This window comes from Poecile atricapillus, chromosome 6 (genome assembly GCF_030490865.1).
Source record: "Poecile atricapillus isolate bPoeAtr1 chromosome 6, bPoeAtr1.hap1, whole genome shotgun sequence".
Lineage (NCBI taxonomy): Eukaryota > Metazoa > Chordata > Aves > Passeriformes > Paridae > Poecile > Poecile atricapillus.
Genome location: NC_081254.1, coordinates 37,681,217 through 37,701,115, shown reverse-complemented (window position 1 = coordinate 37,701,115; position 19,899 = coordinate 37,681,217). Strand labels below are relative to the sequence as shown.

The 19,899-nt window shown below is 55.0% G+C and overlaps 1 protein-coding gene across 3 annotated transcripts in view; it reads left to right on the top strand.

Annotated features, from left to right (window-relative positions):
- The first annotated feature begins 1,041 nt into the window (after positions 1-1,041).
- Positions 1,042-19,899, top strand: part of TCERG1L (transcription elongation regulator 1 like) — a 58,655-nt gene continuing 39,797 nt past the window's right edge. Inside the window, exons 1-4 of one of the 3 annotated variants that reach the window (XM_058841665.1) lie at positions 1,042-1,277; positions 5,532-5,675; positions 7,198-7,378; positions 18,621-18,776. In XM_058841665.1, coding sequence (XP_058697648.1) covers positions 1,053-1,277; positions 5,532-5,675; positions 7,198-7,378; positions 18,621-18,776 — 706 coding nt within the window. In that variant the 5' untranslated portion in view covers positions 1,042-1,052. Of the gene's footprint in view, positions 1,278-3,449; positions 3,851-4,615; positions 5,213-5,531; positions 5,676-7,197; positions 7,379-18,620; positions 18,777-19,899 lie in introns of those variants that run through there. The other 2 variants (XM_058841664.1, XM_058841667.1) reach the window with 2 other exon arrangements.

Here is a 19,899-nt window from a genome sequence, read left to right as displayed (position 1 = left end):
AGGCTTCGTTTGATCCACTCGGGAATCTTGGAGCTGCTGGGAACAGCCGAGCTGGGAACAGGCAGAGCTCAGGATTAGCCCAGGAGAGCCCCTCGGGATGGGATGGGATGGGATGGGATCCAAGGGATGGGATGGGATGGGATGGGATCCATGGGATGGGATGGGATCCATGGGATGGGATGGGATGGGATGGGATCCATGGGATGGGATGGGATCCATGGGATGGGATGGGATGGGATGGGATGGGATGGGATGGGATGGGATGGGATGGGATCCATGGGATGGGATGGGATGGGATCCATGGGATGGGATGGGATGGGATGGGATGGGATGGGATGGGATCAGTGGGATGGGATGGGATGGGATGGGATGGGATGGGATGGGATGGGATGGGATGGGATGGGATCAGTGGGATGGGATGGGATGGGATGGGATGGGATGGGATGGGATGGGATGGGATGGGATGGGATGGGATGGGATGGGATGGGATGGGATGGGATGGGATCAGTGGGATGGGATGGGATGGGATGGGATGGGATGGGATGGGATGGGATGGGATAATGGGATGGGATGGGATCAGTGGGATGGGATGGGATGGGATAATGGGATGGGATGGGATCAGTGGGATGGGATGGGATGGGATGGAATAATGGGATGGGATGGGATGGGATGGGATGGGATGGGATGGGATGGGATGGGATGGGATGGGATGGGATGGGATGGGATGGGATGGGATGGGATGGGATGGGATGGGATGGGATGGGATGGGATGGGATGGGATGGGATGGGATGGGATGGAATCAGTGGGATGGGATGGGATGGGATAGGATAATGGGATGGGATGGGATGGGATGGGATCCATGGGATGGGATGGGATGGGATGGGATGGGATGGGATGGGATGGGATGGGATGGGATGGGATGGGATGGGATGGGATGGGATCCATGGGATGGGATGGGATGGGATGGGATGGGATCCATGGGATGGGATGGGATGGGATAATGGGATGGGATGGGAACTGGGCTGTGCTGCTGTCTCTGGGGGGAATCTGGATGTGGTCACCCTTCCTCTCCCCAGCAGCACCAGTGGAGGAGATTCCCGGTCCCTGCTGCTGCTCCAGGACTCTGAGCTCGGAGCACACACACAGGCACGGATTTATTCCCTGGGAATTGGCCGAGCATGGAGTTGTGCCGGGATTTTGGGCGGTGTTGGCACCTCCAGAGGCTCAAAGGTGCCAGCTGCACTCAGGGCATTGCCCGGGGTGCCTTTGGAGCGAGGTGAGGGGTCTGGGCTCTCTGAGGTCACCGTCCCAAACCCAGTGATCCCTGTGGATGGCTGCAGCACCCCTGCCTTGAATCATTCTATGCAGGAACATCAGGGAGTTTGGTCATTACCCGAGATTGTCTCACCAGACAGCCCCGGCGTGAGGAAAAGTGGTTAAGAATGTCCTCAGGGAGAGAAATCCATAATGTAGATATTAACAAAAGTGATGTCTCTTCGGAGTGCTCAGACTCATTTTTCAGACTTAAAAATGAAGATGATGGGTCTAAACCTTTTATTTCCGTGCTAAATTGGCTTTTTGGCTGCCCAAAGAGCTCTCTGCAGTATTCAAGGGCCAAGGTGTGCAGCAGAGGTGACGCTGATGAAGTGCCTCAGGTGCCCTTTTCCCACCATTGCTTTCAAACCCAGCTCCTCGAGCACCCTGCATTTCACAGGAAACAGCCCTTTTCCTGATTGCTGCTTTTTTTGCCGTTGATTTTGTCATTGTGTTTCTGTTCCTCTGCTCAGTCCCAATTACCAGGATGTGGTTTGGAGTTTTACAAACAGCCACACACTAAAACATTTAGCAGTGATCCTCTGTTCATCTGATTTCTGTCACTTTGTGCATTACTCCCATCTCCATTTCCCAGTGTCTCTCAGGGTAATTATAAACAATGTATTCCCCTGATCTCGTGTTTAGCCACAGATCATCATCCTTTGGTTCCAAAACTTCTTGGGTATTACCTTTACTAAGGTTATTGGCTGCCATGGGAATCGAACTCCTCTGCAACGATTTTAAACTGTGGAGCTGAAACATTTGTGTGCTCTGTGAATTCAGGCCTGGCCCATTTTGCCGTTATTCATTCCTTTAATTTTTTTGCTGGAGCTGCTGGAAGCTGTGATGCCGTCAGCAGAGGCTTGCTCAGCTCCTTCATTTCACAGCGGGGAGGAGACAGGAGGAGAAACAATCCCACGGGGCTGAGGGACAAACCCATGGAATGTGAGGGACAAACCCATGGGATGTGAGGGACAAACCCACGGGATGTGAGGGACAAACCCATGGGATGTGAGGGACAAACCCATGGGGTGTGAGGGACAAACCCACAGATTGTGAGGGACAAACCCATGGAATGTGAGGGACAAACCCACGGGATGTGAGGGACAAACCCATGGGGCTGAGGGACAAACCCATGGGATGTGAGGGACAAACCCATGGGGCTGAGGGACAAACCCATGGGATGTGAGGGACAAACCCATGGGGCTGAGGGACAAACCCATGGAATGTGAGGGACAAACCCACGGGATGTGAGGGACAAACCCACAGATTGTGAGGGACAAACCCGTGGGATGTGAGGGAACTTTGGTGGCCCTGCGGGTGGCTCAGCCCAGAATCACCTGGGCTGGACAAGGGAGCTGCTCTTGGGCAGCAGCAGCGACACCAGGCTCCTCTCCTCTTGTCTGCCAGGAAATTCACAGGATCCCAGACAGATTTGGGCTGGAAGGGACCTTAGAGCTCACCCAGAGTCACCCCAGCCATGGCAGGGACACCTTCCCCTGTCCCAGCTGCTCCAGCCCCAATGTCCAGCCTGGCCTTGGGCACTGCCAGGGATCCAGGGGCTGCTCTGGGCGCCCAATCCCCCTGCTCAGAGGGAAGAATTTCCTGCCAATATCCCCCCTAACCCTGTTTTGCTGGCAGTTTAAATCCAGTTTATTTTCCCTGCTGACGGAAGGGTCTCGGCCGAGGGCAGCCGTGGATACCTGAGCTCGCTGCTCCTCTGATGCCGCGCCACTCGCACCGCTCGGGGAAGGGGAGATTGGGGGGCTCGGTAAGGTTTGGGGGGCTGAGGCTTTCTGGGGATAGCGGGGAGATTGGGGACCCCTGTGGGTCGGGGGTGTTGGGGGCTCTGGGGGATTTTAATGGTGCGGGGGGCTCAAGGAACTCGGGGGTGCCGGCTCTGCCATCCCCCCGCGGGCAGGGGCTGCCTCCCGCACCTGCGGCCCCGGGATGACGCCGAAAATCCCGCTCGATGATCCGAAAATCTCCCGCACCGGACCGGGGGCTGCACCGGGGGCTGCACCGGGGGCTGCACCGGGGGCTCCCCCTCCCTCCCTCTGTCCGTCCGTCCGTCCCTCCCGCATCCCTCCCGCATCCCTCCCCCTGCCGGGGCGGCCCCGCCGCGCCCCCGCCCCGCTCTCCCCGCGCCGGGCGGAGCCTGCCCGGGGTGCGGCGGGCTCGGAGTTGCGCCGGGCGGCGGAGGCGAGCGGAGCTGGGCGCTCCCGGCCCGGGCCATGCAGGATGCTCCCGGCCGCCGCCCCGCGCCCCCCGCCGCTGCTGTGGCCGCCGCCCGCCGAGCCCCCCGCTCCGCCCTGGGCCTGGGTGCTGCCCGCGGCCGCGGGGCTGCTCCGGGTGGGCGCTGCCGCCGCCGGGGCTCCCCCTCATCCTCATCCTCCTCCTCCTCCGCCGCCGCCGCCGCCGCTGCTGCTGCCGCCCCCCGCGCTGGTGCGGCCCGGGCCGGGCTGGGCCGGCCCCGCCGAGCCCCCGCTGCTGCCGCTGCTGCCCGCGGCCGCCGAGCCGCTCCTGCACGGCCAGGTAAGGGCGGAGCCGCCGCGGGGACACAACTTTGCCGGAGCCGCTGCCCGGTGCCAGCCCCGGCAGCGAGACCCCCGCCCGCGGGACGGGGGCGGCGGAGGGACAGACCCCGCGGGGCGGCGGGGGCTCCCGGGGCTCTGCATCCTCCTCTTCCGAGCTCTTCATCCCCCTTCCCGGGTTCTACATCTGCCTTCCCTGGGCTCTGCACCACCCCCTTCCCAAGCTCTGCATCTTCTCTTCCCCAGGATCTGCATCCCCCTTCCCCGGGCTCGCATCCCCTTCCTGGGTTTTACATCTCCCTCCCTCGGGGCGCTGCATCTCTCCCTCCCCCGGGCTCTCCATCCCCCCTTTCCTGGGCTCTCCATCCCCCTTCCCCGGGCTCTCCATCCCCCTTCCCCGGGCTCTCCATCCCCCCTTCCCCGGGTTCTCCATCCCCCCTTCCCCGGGCTCTCCATCCCCATTCCCCGGGCTCTCCATCCCCATTCCCCGGGCTCTCCATCCCCATTCCCCGGGCTCTCCATCCCCATTCCCCGGGCTCTCCATCCCCCCTTTCCCAAGCTCTTCATCCCCATTCCCCGGGCTCTCCATCCCCCCTTTCCCAAGCTCTTCATCCCCATTCCCCGGGCTCTCCATCCCCATTCCCCGGGTTCTCCATCCCCATTCCCCGGGCTCTCCATCCCCCCTTTCCCAAGCTCTTCATCCCCATTCCCCGGGCTCTCCATCCCCATTCCCGATGCTCTGCGCCCCTCGGGCTCGGTTCCCGGTCGCGTGTGGGATCGCGGCACTTCCAGCGGCTCTGGATTTCTCCGGGAGGAGAGGAGGAGAGGGGCTCCCAGAGGGTCTGGGGGTCCCTCCGGAGGGTCTGGGCTCCCCTCCGGCTGCGGGCTGAGCTTTCCGCAGATGCAGCCGCAACGGGAGCGATGCTCCGGGCGCGCTCCGGCAGCCGGGGCAGCATCGCCGCTGAGCGTTCTGTGAATATTTATAAAGACGAAAGTTTTGAGCCGTGTCACTGGAACCAGCGTGTCGCGCCAGTGCTTTCCCTGATGAATATTTCAATTATTAATTGCTGCCGCGGGGCTGCTCGCAGTCGCGGCGCCTCCAGCCGGGCGCTCGCCCCTCAGCGCCGAGGGCTCGGAGCCCTGCGCGCAGTTTTGCCTCGGTTTTAGGTTTTTTTGGTAGACAGAAGTAAAAATAAACGCGAGCCGTGAGCGCTGTGGCGCCCGCTCGGCTCCGTGTGATGATTTCCAGCCTTTTCGAGCTCGAGCGTCTCTTGCGGTTCGGGAGAAAACAGTCGGTGCTGCTGTAATGAAACGGGAACATCAATTATTCCCCAGCGGGAGACCTCTCGACGAACCTGCAGAGGTGGTTTTGCTGTGGGAACCCACTTGCCAGGCGAATTTATGTCGAGAAAAAATCCATTTCTGCCTCTTCCTTTGGTTGTGCAGCCGCGTTTGAAGGCAGCTCCCGGGGCTGCTCCCGGCTCTGAGGCTCCCCGAGCTTTGCCGTGCCCGAGGAAACACAAACCCTCGTGGGGCTGGAGGGTTCCTGCCACGTCCCATGCTCACCTCTCACTTAATTAGCAAATTATAGAAAGCATCGGTTACTCAGGGTAAAATCCTTTCGTTAACTCCTCCTCTCGTGTTTGTTTGTTTGTTTTTTTGGGTTTTTTCTCCCCCCGAAGTGGATATTCGGAGCTCATTCGCCGCTGGTGGGATTCTCCCCTTCTTCCAGCGTGGAGCTCCTGCCGGTGCTGCCGCCCGTGTTCGCAGCCGCGGTGCCGCCGCACGGGAAGGGCTGGATGGACAAAAGGCTGCCCAGCTGCAAAGTGAGTGCCAGCCTGCCTGGAGGGGTTGGAGGACATGGAGAACATAAAGCTGAAGAGTGTTGTGGGTTTCGGGGTGTGGGAGGTCAGGGAGACCCTGCGGAGGAAGGGGCAGGTGACAGAGGAGCGGTTACAGCTTCACTGTTCCCGAGTTTTAATAGGAATAAAATGTCTTTAATATTTATTACTTTGAGTAGAACTGATTTTCCGACGAGATGTGATTATGGGGGTTCTCCCTCTCCCCCTTCTCCCTGGTTTTCCCACTGTTTGTCCCAAAGGAGTGCCACAGTGCAGTGCTGGCAGAGTGGTGTCACCGTGGCTGGTGCCAGGGTGGCCCTTGGGGTCCCCATCCCACCTCTGTTCCCCACATCTGGCCCTTTGCCAGCTGAGTGCTCAACACCTGCCTTTGTGCTGCTGTCCCCCTGTCTGTCCCTGTGTCCGGCTGCTGTCCCTCTGTCCCTCTGTCCCTCAGCTGCTTTTGTGCCTCTGTCCCCCTCTTTTGTGCTGCTGTCCCCCTGTCCGTCCCTGTGTCCGGCCACTGTCCCCCTGTCCCTGTTTTGTCCCCATGTCCCTGTTTTGTCCCCATGTCCCTGTTTTGTCCCCCTGTCTGTCCCTGTTTTGTCCCCTGTCTGTCCCTGTTTTGTTCCCCTGTCTGTCCCTGTCTGTCCCCCTGTCTGTCCCTGTTTTGTCCCCCTGTCCCTGTTTTGTTCTCCTGTCCCTGTTTTGTTCCCCTGTCCCTGTTTTGTTCCCCTCTGTCCCTGTTTTGTCCTCCTGTCTGTCCCTGTTTTGTCCCCGTGTCTGTCCCTGTTTTGTCCCCCTGTCTGTCCCTGTCTGTCCCCATGTCTGTCCCTGTTTTGTCCCCTTGTCTGTCCCTGTGTCTGTCCCTGTTTTGTCCCCGTGTCTGTCCCTGTTTTGTCCCCCTGTCTGTCTCTGTCTGTCCCCCATCTGTCCCTGTTTTTTTCCCCTGTCTGTCCCTGTTTTGTCTCCCTGTCCATCCCTGTTTTGTCCCCGTGTCTGTCCCTGTTTTGTCCCCCTGTCTGTCCCTGTCCATCCCCCTGTCTGTCCCTGTTTTGTCCCCCTGTCTGTCCCTGTTTTGTCCCCCTGTCTGTCTCTGTCCGTCCCCCTGTCTGTCCCTGTTTTGTCCCCCTGTCCATCCCTGTTTTGTCCCCCTGTCTGTCCCTGTTTTGTCCCCCTGTCTGTCTCTGTCCATCCCCCTGTCTGTCCCTGTCCATCCCCGTGTCCATCCCGGCGGTGGCCGCGGTCCCTGGGGTGACAGGAGTGGCTGTGTCAGCGCTGCCCTCAGGGGTCCCTTGTCCCCTGTGCTGTCACAGCAGCTCTGAGTCGTGTCAAAGCCAATCCATTTGAAGTGGTCACTTCACTTCAGCCTCAGCTGAGGGAGCAGAAACCTCTGCTTCGGGAACTTTGTGCCCAGCTCAAATCCCGAGCTAAAGACGCTTTGTTCTCACGTGTGTTTCTCAATTCTGGATCTCAGACCGTAACATTCTTCTTTCTTTCTGTTGGACAGATCTACCTGAACAATGCCTTTGCCCTGGATTCAGCCTGGATGCAGCCTGAGGAGTCCAGGCTGTTCCAGGGGGCTGAGAAGCCTCTGCTGCTGAGCAATCAAGTGGCCATGGCTGTGGCCAGGCCAGCTGCTGCCTCCAGACCGCTGCCCACGCTCGTCCTGGCCCCTCAGCTCATCCCAGGTCAGGAAATAAGCTCATCAATAATTAAGCACTTGCCTGTTTCTTGGTGGTTTTCCCCTAATGCATCCCCCAGAGAGGCCAGGCTGCTCTCTGAAGGAAGGTTGGCTTCCATTCAGCTGCAGATCTCTGCCTGAGCAGAACCTTGGTGGCCAAGTGCAGCTCAGTGACTCTGAGAGGAGGAGAAGGCCGTGTGTGACTGCAGCAGATGGTGCCAGGCTGTTCTGTAGCTGCTTGGTGGCCTCTGCACGGAAGGGACCGACCTCTCCCCACCCACTGGGTTTGTTTTCCAAGCGAGAAATCGCTGACATTGATTCTGTGATTCACTGATTCCATCCATTCCATGGATGATTCCATGGCCCTGCCCGTGTAGGATTCTGCTGGCTGCTCATTTCCAGAGTTTGGTGGGGTGTGTGCAGACAGCCAGCAGCAGAGAGGAGCAGTGGATCCATCATCTCATGAAGGATCAGTCGTTTGTGAAATAAATTCCGTTAATCTGCATAAATCAACAGAAGAACTAAAAGCTATAAATATAAATATTAACTGTGTAAATATTCTGTGATGCTTTAGGTAACTAAGATTTATACCTGCAAAAGAACATTTATCCTTGGACAAGAGCAGAGTGTGCTTTCCAGTAGGGCTGAATCTCTGTTTTGTCGCTGCAGGAGTAAATTAAAAGAGCAGCTCTATCCAGAACGTTGAGGAGAAAAGTGCCACTGATATTTCAGCCCCTAAATACACCCTAAAACTGGGAATGAGAATTCCTGGTTTGCTGCCAGCTGTTCCTGCTCTCCTCAGAGCAAAGGTGCTGTCCCAGGGTGGGAGCAGAGCTGCCCTGTCCGTGGGCAGCTGGAGCTGCAGAGCTGTGCAGCCCAGCACGCTGAGTTTGCCACCAGCGCTGAGGTTTGGCTGCTGCAGGAGATGCTGGCTCCTGTGCCATGATCCAGCAGCAGGGAATGGCCTGGCACACGCTGGCTCTCCAGGCTGGGGCTGTGTTTGGGTGTTTCAGCAGAGCTCTGACCATCCTCTCCTCCTGCCAGCGCTGCCCAGGCTCAGCTGGAGCAGTCACTGCTGTGGGGAAGCCCTGGGATTAATTCATTTCTGTTTGTTAGAGGATTTATTGGTATTTGTTACACATAAAAGCAGCTGTGTGCCTGGGGAATGGCAGGATGGGTGTGCTGCAGGAGGGCTCTGGGCAGAGGAGCCACAGCCCCTCCTGTTTCTGCACCTTTAAAAGACTTCAGTATTTTAAAATATTTCAGTATTTTAAACGTGCACAAGCATATTTTATCACATGCAGAACGGCAGAGACAAGGCAGGAGCGTTCCTGGGAGCAGCTCAGGGGCAGTGCCAGGCAGAGCAGGGACACTGCCAGCCTGGTGCCACCTCTGTGGGCTGCAGGGAGCCCGGGAGGGGAAGGGTTTTCCTCCCCCTGGACAGTGCCCGTGTCCCTGGCTGCTTGCTCAGGAGCCCTGCAGCTGCACCCTGCTCCTCCTCCTCCAGCAGCAGCTTCACTGCTGGCTCCAGCTGAGCTCCCTCGGGTGGGAGAAGTGCAGGGAGGAGCTCAAATCCCCCCAGGCACCTCTGGAAATGATGGGATCACAGAATCCCAGCCTGGTTTGGGTTGAAGGGACCCCAAATCCCACCCATCCCACCCCAGCCATGGCAGGGACACCTTCCCCTGTCCCAGCTGCTCCAGCCCCAATGTCCAGCCTGGCCTTGGGCACTGCCAGGGATCCAGGGGCAGCCCCAGCTGCTCTGGACACCTGGGACAGGGCCAGGAACAATTCCTTCCTGTTATAAATGCAAAGGCAAATTTAGGTTAAATAAAAAGAGAAATTTATTATAAAACAATTTCAATAAAGAACAAACAACGAGAAAAAACACAATAAAATGGGCAGCGCAGCGCTGGGTGGACAGGGTCTATACCAAAGGTATAGGTGTTCCCAAATCCACGATCGAGGGTTCTCAGGCCTGGGTTTTTGTAGGGATTTTGTGTCCTGAGGCCAAATTCCAAGCAGGCACCATTCACCAAAGGTCCTTGATTGTTGGATGAATGGATTTCCTGGCATTGGAGAATAGAGTTAATAGATGTCCGGGGCAGAGTCTCCTCATATGTAAAGAAATTCTGAATGTTCTTTGATTTTATTTTGGTTCGGGCCATCAGGATGGAGTGGTGGGATCCGGATCGGAGCCGATGAATATCTCGGCTGGGCTTCTCCCTTTATCCAGTCTGATTGCTTCCCCAACCGTGGTCTGCCAGGTGGGGTGTTTGGGTCTGGCGATGGGTATCTCCTCCGATGGGTATCTCCTCCAAGCTCGTTCTTTTGTCAGCCTGATGTCCCGTGTCCTGCTCATTCTTTTCGGTTGATGGGCGCCGGCTAAGATCTTTATCTGGGTGCCGGCTAGCATTGTTATCTCCTGAATGGGAATTCGCGACTAGATCTGGGGAAGGACCTTTTTGGCCACACTGTATTTTCTATTTTATATTATTATTATAGCTCCCAATATATTTATTTAGACCTTTACGAATTTTTATTCATAAGTTTATCTATTACACTTCCCACCCTTCTTGAGATGTTGCTGTGGTTGGTGCCGGTCCATCACGGCCCAGGCTGCTTCTCCAGGTGTTCTGGCTGCACTGGAAGGATTTCCTATGGAATATCTGCACTTAATGTGAGGAGTAATAAAAATCCTGGGAGCAAATTGCTCAGTTAAGTGGGATAAAGGGGAAGTTAATCAGGTTTCTGTGCGGGATTCATTTCGGGAGCTGCTCCAACGGCAGCTCTGCCTTCCCCAGTTATCAGTAATGATATAATTGTTTTCTCAATGGAGCTGCAGCGTTCCTCAGATAAAGGAGTGAGCACGGAGGCTGGCGAAGGGTAATGTGCATAATTTAACAGCTGCAGCTCCAGCTACTCCGAGGTGTTATTTGCTGTGAGGAGCAGCAGTTATTATTCTCTCACAGAGTGCAAACCATGGATTGATGTGCTCTGAGCCGTGTGTTTGGGAGGAGCAGGGTGGCCTCTGCCCCCAGCACTGACTCCCGGCTCCTTCAGCATTTTGGGGAGGAGGGCAGCGTTTGGATGTGTCTGCAAAGAGAGCTCTGGAATTTCTGGAGAGGGAATCAGCTGGCATTTCTGGAGAGGGAACCAGCTGGAATTTCTGGAGTGGAAACCAGCTGGGATTTCTGGAGAGGAAATCAGCTGGGATTTCTGGAGAGGAAATCAATCAGCTGGCATTTCTGGAGAGGGAATCAATCAGCTGGAATTTCTGGAGAGGAAATCAGCTAGAATTTCTGGAGAGGAAATCAGCTGGAATTTCTGGAGAGGAAATCAGCTGGAATTTCTGGAGAGGAAATCAGCTGGAATTTCTGGAGAGGAAATCAATCAGCTGGGATTTCTGGAGTGGAAATCAGCTGGGATTTCTGGAGAGGGAATCAGCTGGAATTTCTGGAGAGGGAATCAATCAGCTGGCATTTCTGGAGAGGAAATCAGCTGGGATTTCTGGAGAGGAAATCAGCTGGAATTTCTGGAGAGGAAATCAGCTGGGATTTCTGGAGAGGAAATCAGCTGGAATTTCTGGAGAGGAAACCAGCTGGAATTTCTGGAGAGGAAACCAGCTGGAATTTCTGGAGAGGGAATCAATCAGCTGGCATTTCTGGAGAGGAAATCAGCTGGGATTTCTGGAGAGGAAACCAGCTGGAATTTCTGGAGAGGGAATCAATCAGCTGGCATTTCTGGAGAGGAAATCAGCTGGAATTTCTGGAGAAGAAATCAATCAGCTGGCATTTCTGGAGAGGAAATCAATCAGCTGGAATTTCTGGAGAGGAAATCAGCTGGAATTTCTGGAGAGGGAATCAATCAGCTGGCATTTCTGGAGAGGGAATCAGCTGGGATTTCTGGAGAGGAAATCAGCTGGAATTTCTGGAGTGGAAATCAGCTGGAATTTCTGGAGTGGAAATCAGCTGGGATTTCTGGAGAGGGAATCAATCAGCTGGAATTTCTGGAGGGGAAACCAGCTGGAATTTCTGGAGAGGAAATCAGCTGGAATTTCTGGAGGGGAAATCAGCTGGAATTTCTGGAGAGGAAATCAGCTGGAATTTCTGGAGAGGAAATCAGCTGGAATTTCTGGAGAGGAAACCAGCTGGAATTTCTGGAGAGGAAATCAGCTGGAATTTCTGGAGAGGGAATCAATCAGCTGGCATCTCTGGAGAGGGAATCAGCTGGGATTTCTGGAGAGGAAATCAGCTGGGATTTCTGGAGAGGGAATCAATCAGCTGGGATTTCTGGAGTGGAAATCAGCTGGAATTTCTGGAGAGGAAATCAGCTGGCATTTCTGGAGAGGAAATCAGCTGGAATTTCTGGAGGGGAAATCAGCTGGGATTTCTGGAGAGGAAATCAGCTGGAATTTCTGGAGGGGAAATCAGCTGGGATTTCTGGAGAGGAAATCAGCTGGAATTTCTGGAGAGGGAATCAGCTGGGATTTCTGGAGTGGAAATCAGCTGGAATTTCTGGAGTGGAAATCAGCTGGAATTTCTGGAGTGGAAATCAGCTGGAATTTCTGGAGAGGGAAATCAATCAGCTGGAATTTCTGGAGAGGAAATCGATCAGCTGGCATCTCTGGAGAGGGAATCAATCAGCTGGGATTTCTGGAGAGGGAATCAGCTGGGATTTCTGGAGAGGGAATCAATCAGCTGGAATTTCTGGAGAGGAGGGTTCCTGTTGCCATGCTCTGGGCTGCCTGGCAGGAGCCCTGTGCCCGCTGGGTGCTCTGCACACCCCTGGGAGCTCGGAGCCTGCTGGACGGGCCCTGCTGGCACCCCTGGGGTGGAAGCTGAGCCCTTGGCACAGGACACTGCTGGTGTCATGTGGAGCTGTGGAGGGGTGGTCTGGCACTCCTGGATCCCAGGAGCATCACCAGCAGCGCTGCCTGGCCAAGGGGGTGTTGTTATGTCTCTGTTCAGGGAGGTTTTCATGGAATTCTGCAGTGCTCGGGGTTGGAATGGACCCTAAAGCTCTTCTGTGTGTCTCCTGCTTAGGGACAAGGCTGTGCTGTGGGACATCCCAAGGAGATTTTGGTTTTTCTCATTCACATCTTTCCTTTCTCCTAATGCCAAATGAACCCTCCTGGTGTGGTGTCACTGTTGGACACCACGTATCAGTGTCAGTTCACAGCACACACCACGAGTTCTTAGGAAAAGGGGTTTTTATTCTTTGATCTTGTCAGCTTTTATAGAGTCCTACACTACAGGGTTAACAGGATTGGGTAAGGGAACATCACCTCTTGTGCCATTGGTGGCACAAGAGAAAAACACACTACAGTTACACAGAACTGTTTTGAGGAAGCAAGAGAATTTCCAAATGTTCTCTTTGAGTTTGAGATTTCCCAAGAAACTTTCCCTTGGGAAGAGATCTGCTCCTGACAGCCTGCAATTCCCTCGGGCTCACAGAAAATCAGGTGCACAGTGTAGGGTTAATGTCCTGACCCTTTACAGAACGGAGACAGTGCCACTGGCACCCCCAAACAGGAGGGTAATTCTGCCAGGTAATTCCAGTTTACAGGTTAGGAGATAAATAGAGCTGCTCTCTGGGTTAAATCTGGGTTCTATTTTCTCATGAAATACTCCACCCAGGGCCTCTGACCCTCTGTATTTCCTAAACACGTGTTTGAAGCACATCTCCATTTACAAGCACTCGGGTTTTGCCTTCCCAAATTGGATTATCTTGTACTGGAGTTGTGTGCTGGGGCTCCCTGTTTGGGGCCAGAGAATGGCACAGCAGGACCCCACTGGTGTCCCTGAAAAGCCATCGAACCTCTCTTTGTTCCTGGAGCATTCAAACACTGCCAAGCCCAGTCTGGGAACGATTGCCTTTAACCACAGCCCTCACAAAGTTTTTGTTTTGCTCGTTGAGTTTATGGTTTTTTTGGTTTTTTTTGGGTTTTTTTTTATGGTTTTATGTTTTTTTGGCGCTTTTCCTGTTACCTCCCCAACTCAAGAGAAACTTTGAGTGAAGTTTTTTTTCCCACTGAAACTACAGAAATTAACCCATGAGCAATCTCTTTATTGGTGAGGCTGGTGGTTCTGCCCTTTCCAGAGCATCGTCCTGAGAGCTCCTGGTGAACACATCCAGCTCTCCCGGTGCTCCCAGGGCAGGGGGTGGCTGTGAGGAGCCAGGGATTTGGATTTGTTGCACAAGAGAAGGAAAATGTTCCTGGCAGTCACTGCCAGGGGTTCCAGTGGCAGTGCCAGCAGCTGCTTTCCCCCTTGGAAAGCAGGGATACCAGGAAAGCAGGGACATCCCTGTGTTTGTTTCCTTTTCCAGGGCTGTTGGGGTGTTGGCTTCCCTTTGCAGGGATGGATATCCCTGTGTTTCCTTCTGCAGGGATGGATATCCCTGTGTTTTCTGGGATGGATATCCCTGTGTTTTCTGGGATGGATATCCCTGTGTTTTCTGGGATGGATATCCCTGTGTTTTCTGGGATGGATATCCCTGTGTTTTCTGGGATGGATATCCCTGTGTTTTCTGGGATGGATATCCCTGTGTTTCCCTTGAGGGATGGATATCCCTGTGTTCCCTCTGCAGGGATGGATATCCCTGTGTTTTCTGGGATGGATATCCCTGTGTTTTCTGGGATGGATATCCCTGTATTTCCCTTTGAGGGATGGATATCCCTGTGTTTTCTGGGATGGATATCCCTGTGTTTCCTTTGAGGGACGGATATCCCTGTGTTTTCTGGGATGGATATCCCTGTGTTCCCTCTGCAGGGATGGATATCCCTGTGTTTTCTGGGATGGATATCCCTGTGTTTTCTGGGATGGATATCCCTGTGTTTCCCTCTGCAGGGATGGATATCCCTGTGTTTTCTGGGATGGATATCCCTGTGTTTTCTGGGATGGATATCCCTGTGTTCCCCTCTGCAGGGGTTTTGGGGTGTTTAGGGTTTTTTAAGAACTCCAAACACAGGCAAAGGCTCAGGTTGAGAACGGAGACTTTCATTCCCCACGAGGTGAAAGTTCTGCACAAATCCAGATTTACCCACTGACATCTCCACACGCCCTCCTGGCTCATCCACGTTATCCCATCACCTCCTCCTGCAGAATTCTTTCAGCTGACGCTGTCCCTGTGCCTGTCTGTGCCCTCGGGGGTCTCTGGTGCCCTTTGGGGAGGTGCCCCCGCTCGGGTTTGTGCCAGGTTCAGCTCGGGCTGGCAGAAGCCCAGGAGGAGATGCCACATCCCCTCAGGGCAGTGCCCAGCAGGCTGTAAAACAGAAACCTGGAGCAGCAGCTGCCTGGCACAGCTGGGAACATCTGTCTGCATTCAGAAGGGGGTGGAGGGTCACAGTGGCACCGTCAAGGCTCCATCTGCAGCTGAGGTCAAAGGAAGGGACAGCAAATTCTGCTTGAAGTCCTGGAGCTTAAAGATGCAGAGAATCCTACTTAAAAATAGTGAAAATCCTGCCTAAGGACTCTGAGCTTGAAGACAGAGTGAATCCGACTTAAAAATACTGAAAATTTTCCTTAAAGGCATCAGAGCTTAAAGATGCAGAGATTCCTTCTTAAAAATAGAGAAAATTCTGTGTAAAGCCATCAGCTGGGCTGGGGGGGCTGTGAGGGGCTGTGAGGGCAGGCACAGAGCTCCTTCCAAGAGAATTTGGGAGCTCCTGTTACAGCAGGACTGGTGCTGGGTGATGAGGATGGATTTTGGAACAGGAACACTGGCAGTGCCCAGGGAGGGTTCAGTGCCCAGCCCTGGAGGAATTGCTGGAGGTGGCACTCAGGGCTCTGGGCTGGGGACACGGTGGGGATGGGGCACAGGGAGGGATTTTCCAGCCTCAGGGATCCTGGGATTCAGGGAAGTTTTCACCTCACTGCCAGGGTGTACCATGACCTGGCAAAACCAGATCTGGGGGAAGAAGCATGGCCAGGAAAAACCCCTCATTTCCCTCTCACTGGAATGTCAGTGATGGCATTTCACTCCTCTTTCCATGGCATTGGACTGTTGAGATTCCAGGTAACTCTAAAACCCTTTCAAGGCCCTTCTGAAAACCCTTAGAGCAGATCTGGTTGTTTTGTGAGGAGATGGAAGCCCCCAGCTCTGGGCTGGGTTCCAGGGTGGGTGAGCAGTGGGTGATGCTGGGGCCGCTCTCTCCAGCACCCAAAGCACAGCCTGGCCCTCCCTCCACGGAATTATTCAGCAGGAGAGGAGAGAGAACTCCATCAAAGGAGGGGAAACCACCCAAAGTTCTCTTTCAACTGAGTGATGAAACTTTGATAAGGGGCCTGATGAAAGTTTAATAAGGAAGGCAGCTCCAGGAGCGCTGCTCAGCGCGGGCTCCGGCTGGCCCCGGCTCGCATTATTTTCCTGTTCTCCTGCCCTCTTTGGGGAAATCACATCCTCCTCTCCAGAAGAAAGGAATCAAATGAGAAGTAAACAACCTTTCTGCTCGTGTGCCCTGCAGGAAGGCACAGGAAAGCCGTGATTGCAGACAGCATTAGCTTTCACAGGAGCTGCAGGAGGTGTTTTGTGGGTTTTTCCCAGCAGCAGACAGCTGGAATCGGGAATGAGCACAGGCTCGGGGAGGGCAGGTGTTTCACCTCGCTGAAGGATTGTTCCACTTCCCACGTGAATGAACAATGGGCTTGTATTTAACCCTTGGATTGGCTGGACACTGATGGCTTTATATTTTGTTTTTTAATTTCCACTGTCGGTCTGGCAGAAAAAGCTGTTTTCATTTATCCATTGCTGAATGATCAAAACTTAAATATTTGTGGGTTTTTCTTGGCCTGTGTGCTGCTTACTTAGTGCATCTGCAGGTGTTCCTTGGCACAGAGGAGTAATGACTGTAGAAATAATTGACATTTTTTGGTGACACTGAAAATATTAAACTTCTGTTTTGTTAATGCAGGGTTTATCTTGTTGGGAAATAATTGTTTGTAAAGGGCTGTGACAAAGCTGGGGTTGTTCACATGGAGAAGGCTCCAGGGAGAGCTCAGAGCCTGGAGGGGCTCCAGGAGAGCTGGAGAGGGACTGGGGACAAGGGATGGAGGGACAGGACACAGGGAATGGCTCCCAGTGCCAGAGGGCAGGGCTGGATGGGATTTGGGGCAGGAATTGTTCCCTGGGAGGGTGGGCAGGGGCTGGGATGGAATTCCCAGAGCAGCTGGAGCTGCCCCTGGATCCCTGGCAGTGCCCAAGGCCAGGCTGGACATTGGGGCTGGAGCAGCTGGGACAGGGGAAGGTGTCCCTGCCATGGCTGGGGTGGGATGGGTGGGATTTGGGGTCCTCCCAACCCAAACCATTCCCTGATCCTGTGACCTTACCCAGGTCCCTGCTGTGCTCTCCTGCCTGCATCCCCAGCCCAGCCACCCTTCCCAGAGAGCCATTCCCTGCTCTCCTTGCTGGGATGCAGAGGGAAGGAGAAGCCTCGGAGTGAGGAGTGGGGTCAGATGGGATTTGTGGAGCCACAGCTGGCTCCTGCTGCCTGCAGGATTTGCACCGGGCTGAGAGCTTTGCTGGATGCCAAAATAAGCTGATGATTGCTTAATTTTTGAATCCTGAGCTCGGCGTGGAGGGAGGAACAGCTGCTGTTTGTCAGATTTGCTTTGCTCCTCAAGAGTTTTACGACTCCTGCTCTTGTTTATTTAACATAATCAGCCAGGATTGAGCTCTGAAGGTCTTCCCTGCCACTGCCAGGCTGGGGAGTGAATGGTGCAGGGGTTAAAGGGTGTTAGAGCTTGGATTTGGGGCATTCCTGGGTTCCCTTGGCAGTGCCAAGGGAGGGTTCAGTGCCCATCCCTGGAGGGGTCCCAGGAATTGCTGGAGGTGGCACTCAGGGCTCTGGGCTGGGAGTCCCTGGGCTGGGAGGGATTTTCCAGCCTCAGGGGTTCCATGAAGTGTCCTGTTGAGTTTTTGGGATGAGGGAGATGAGGTGCAGAGCTTGTCAAACTCAGGGATTTGTGTGCAGGACACAGGAGAGCAGCCAGGCAGGTGAGGGAGCAGTGGGTGCCTAATGTAGCAAGGAATAAATTCAGATTTGACATCAGACTGTTACACTTAGGAAAGCTGAGAATAATTGTGTTCCGTGTGTTCAAATATTTGACTTTTTTATTAAGTTTTTTCATTTAAATTCAATAACTCTGCGCAGTTTGTGTGTGAGTCACTGCTGCCTTGTGCCTCTGGGTGATGGTGATGTGCTCACATCTGTGGGGTTTAATGGCTAAAAATGCTCCAGCCACAGGCTGGGGGTTTGCAATCACCACTGGCAAAGGGGCTCTGGGAGTCCTGCAGGAATGTCCCAGTCACAGAACAGCTGGGCTGGAGGGGACCTCTGGAGATCATCCACATCAGGCAGTGTCACCTGCAGCAGGTGACACGGGAACGTGTCCAGGAGGGTTTGGAATGGCTCTGGAGAGGGAGACCCCAGCCCCTCCATGGGCAGCTGTTCCTGGCTCTGGCCCCTCCATGCAAAGAAGTTTTCTCATGTTGGGCTGGAACTTGCTGTGCTTTAGCTTCTGGCCACTGCTCCTTGTCCTGTCTCTGGCACCGCTGAGCAGAGTCTGGCACCGTCCTCTGACAGCCCTTGGGGAGATTTGTATGGATTGATGGGATCCCCTCTCAGCCTTCCCTTCTCCAGACTGACCAGGCCCAGCTCCCGCAGTCTCTCCTCATCTCAGAGATGCTCCAGTCCCAAAATGACCTCTGTGGCCTCCACTGGACCCTCTCCAGCAGCTCCTGGACATTCTTCCTTTGACTCTGCTCCAGGGAACAGGGACAGGAGGAGAGGGAACGGGCTCAGGATGCCCAGGGCAGGCTCAGGGGGGACAGCAGCAGGAATTTCCCCATGGAAAGGGAGCTCAGGCCTTGGCAGTGCCCAGGGAGGGTTCAGTGCCCATCCCTGGAGGTGTCCCAGGAATTGCTGGAGGTGGCACTCAGGGCTCTGGGTGGGGACACGCTGGGGATGGGTCAAGATTCAGACTTGATGACCCTGCAGGTCTTTTCCCATGGAAGTGATTCTGTGGTTCAGCCATTCCTGAGCTCTGGAGAGCAGAGCTGGGCACAATAAACAGATTTATTCCATGTAACACCTGCTCAGGCTCTGGAGTCTCTCTCTCAGGGCCAGGTGGGGTGTGCTGCATCTTGTTCCACCTTGTGCCAAAACTCAGGGTGCTGAGCACCCCCTTTCCCCAGTGCCACTGTGTCCCCTCCAGCTCACAGCCATTTTCTCTCTCTCTGTCCCACAGGTGGTTGCCAGAACAGCCTTAAAGCCGTGGGTGGCTCTCAGAGCCTGGCACTGCTGGCCCTGGAGCCCGAGGCCCCCGTGGGGCCGAGCCTCCAGCCCTGCCAGCTCCTCACCCTCTCCCCCATCAAGGTCCCACTCCTGGCCTCACCTTTCCCAGGTAAGGTCCTGCTGTGGCCCAGGAGCAGCTCTGGGCAGCACAGGGCTGCTGTGTGGCTGCTGCTGAGCGCTGGGGTCAATTTGGGGTAAATTCCCGGTTTCTGGAGCGGTTGGAGGTGTTCTCTGGGATTGTGTGTCAGGAGTGAACCCAGAGCTCTGCGTGCCCACAGCCCTGGGATGTTCAGGGGCAGCTGAGCTGGTTCCTCCCTCAGCTCAGGGGTTCTGTGGGGACATCTCCCCGCGGTGGGACAGCACCCCTGGAGTCCTGAGCACATTCCCTGGAATTCCCTGGAGCTCAGAGCTGGGGCAGCACAGTCTGCACCTTCTCCCCGAGCCCGAGGGGGGGTCACTGCTGGAAAAACTGCTCTTTTCTGGCTGTTGGCTGTGAACTCTCTGCAGGTGAAGCTGAGGAGGCACCGGGGCATCCCTGGGAGCTTCAGGGCAGCGTTTGTACCTGGGCTTGGCGTGCTTGGGGCTATTTTCAGAGCAGTTATCTGCCAATTAAGTTAAAAATGTAAATGAGGGTGCGTTTTTCCATCGTTTTGGTAATTGAAGTGTAGCACAGCAAGGCACAGGGAGATTGAATTCTGCAGAAGGTGCAGTTCTGGTTTGGTGTTCGTGGGAGAGCTTTAATGAGAAATGGATCCCAGGGATTCTGGTTCCTGGAGAACCTCAGTGCTGTGAGCTGTGGGACCAGGGCTGGGACGAGAAAATGGACCCAGAGCAGGGAAGTGCAGGAGAAGGAGGCTCAGGGGGAATTTCTGGCTCTGCACAAGTCCCTGGCAGGAGGGGACAGCCGGGGGGATTTGGGATCTGCTCCCAGGAACAGGGACAGGAGGAGAGGGAACGGGCTCAGGATGCCCAGGGCAGGCTCAGGGGGGACAGCAGCAGGAATTTCCCCATGGAAAGGGAGCTCAGGCCTTGGCAGTGCCCAGGGAGGGTTGCAGTGCCCATCCCTGGGGGTGTCCCAGGAATTGCTGGAGGTGGCACTCAGGGCTCTGGGCTGGGGACACGGTGGGGATGGGGCAGGGCTGGCACTGCCTGGGCTGGGAGGGATTTTCCAGCCCCAGGGATTCTGTGGAATGACTGAAAATGTTTTGTACTTACTCCAAAAAGGGCTGGTG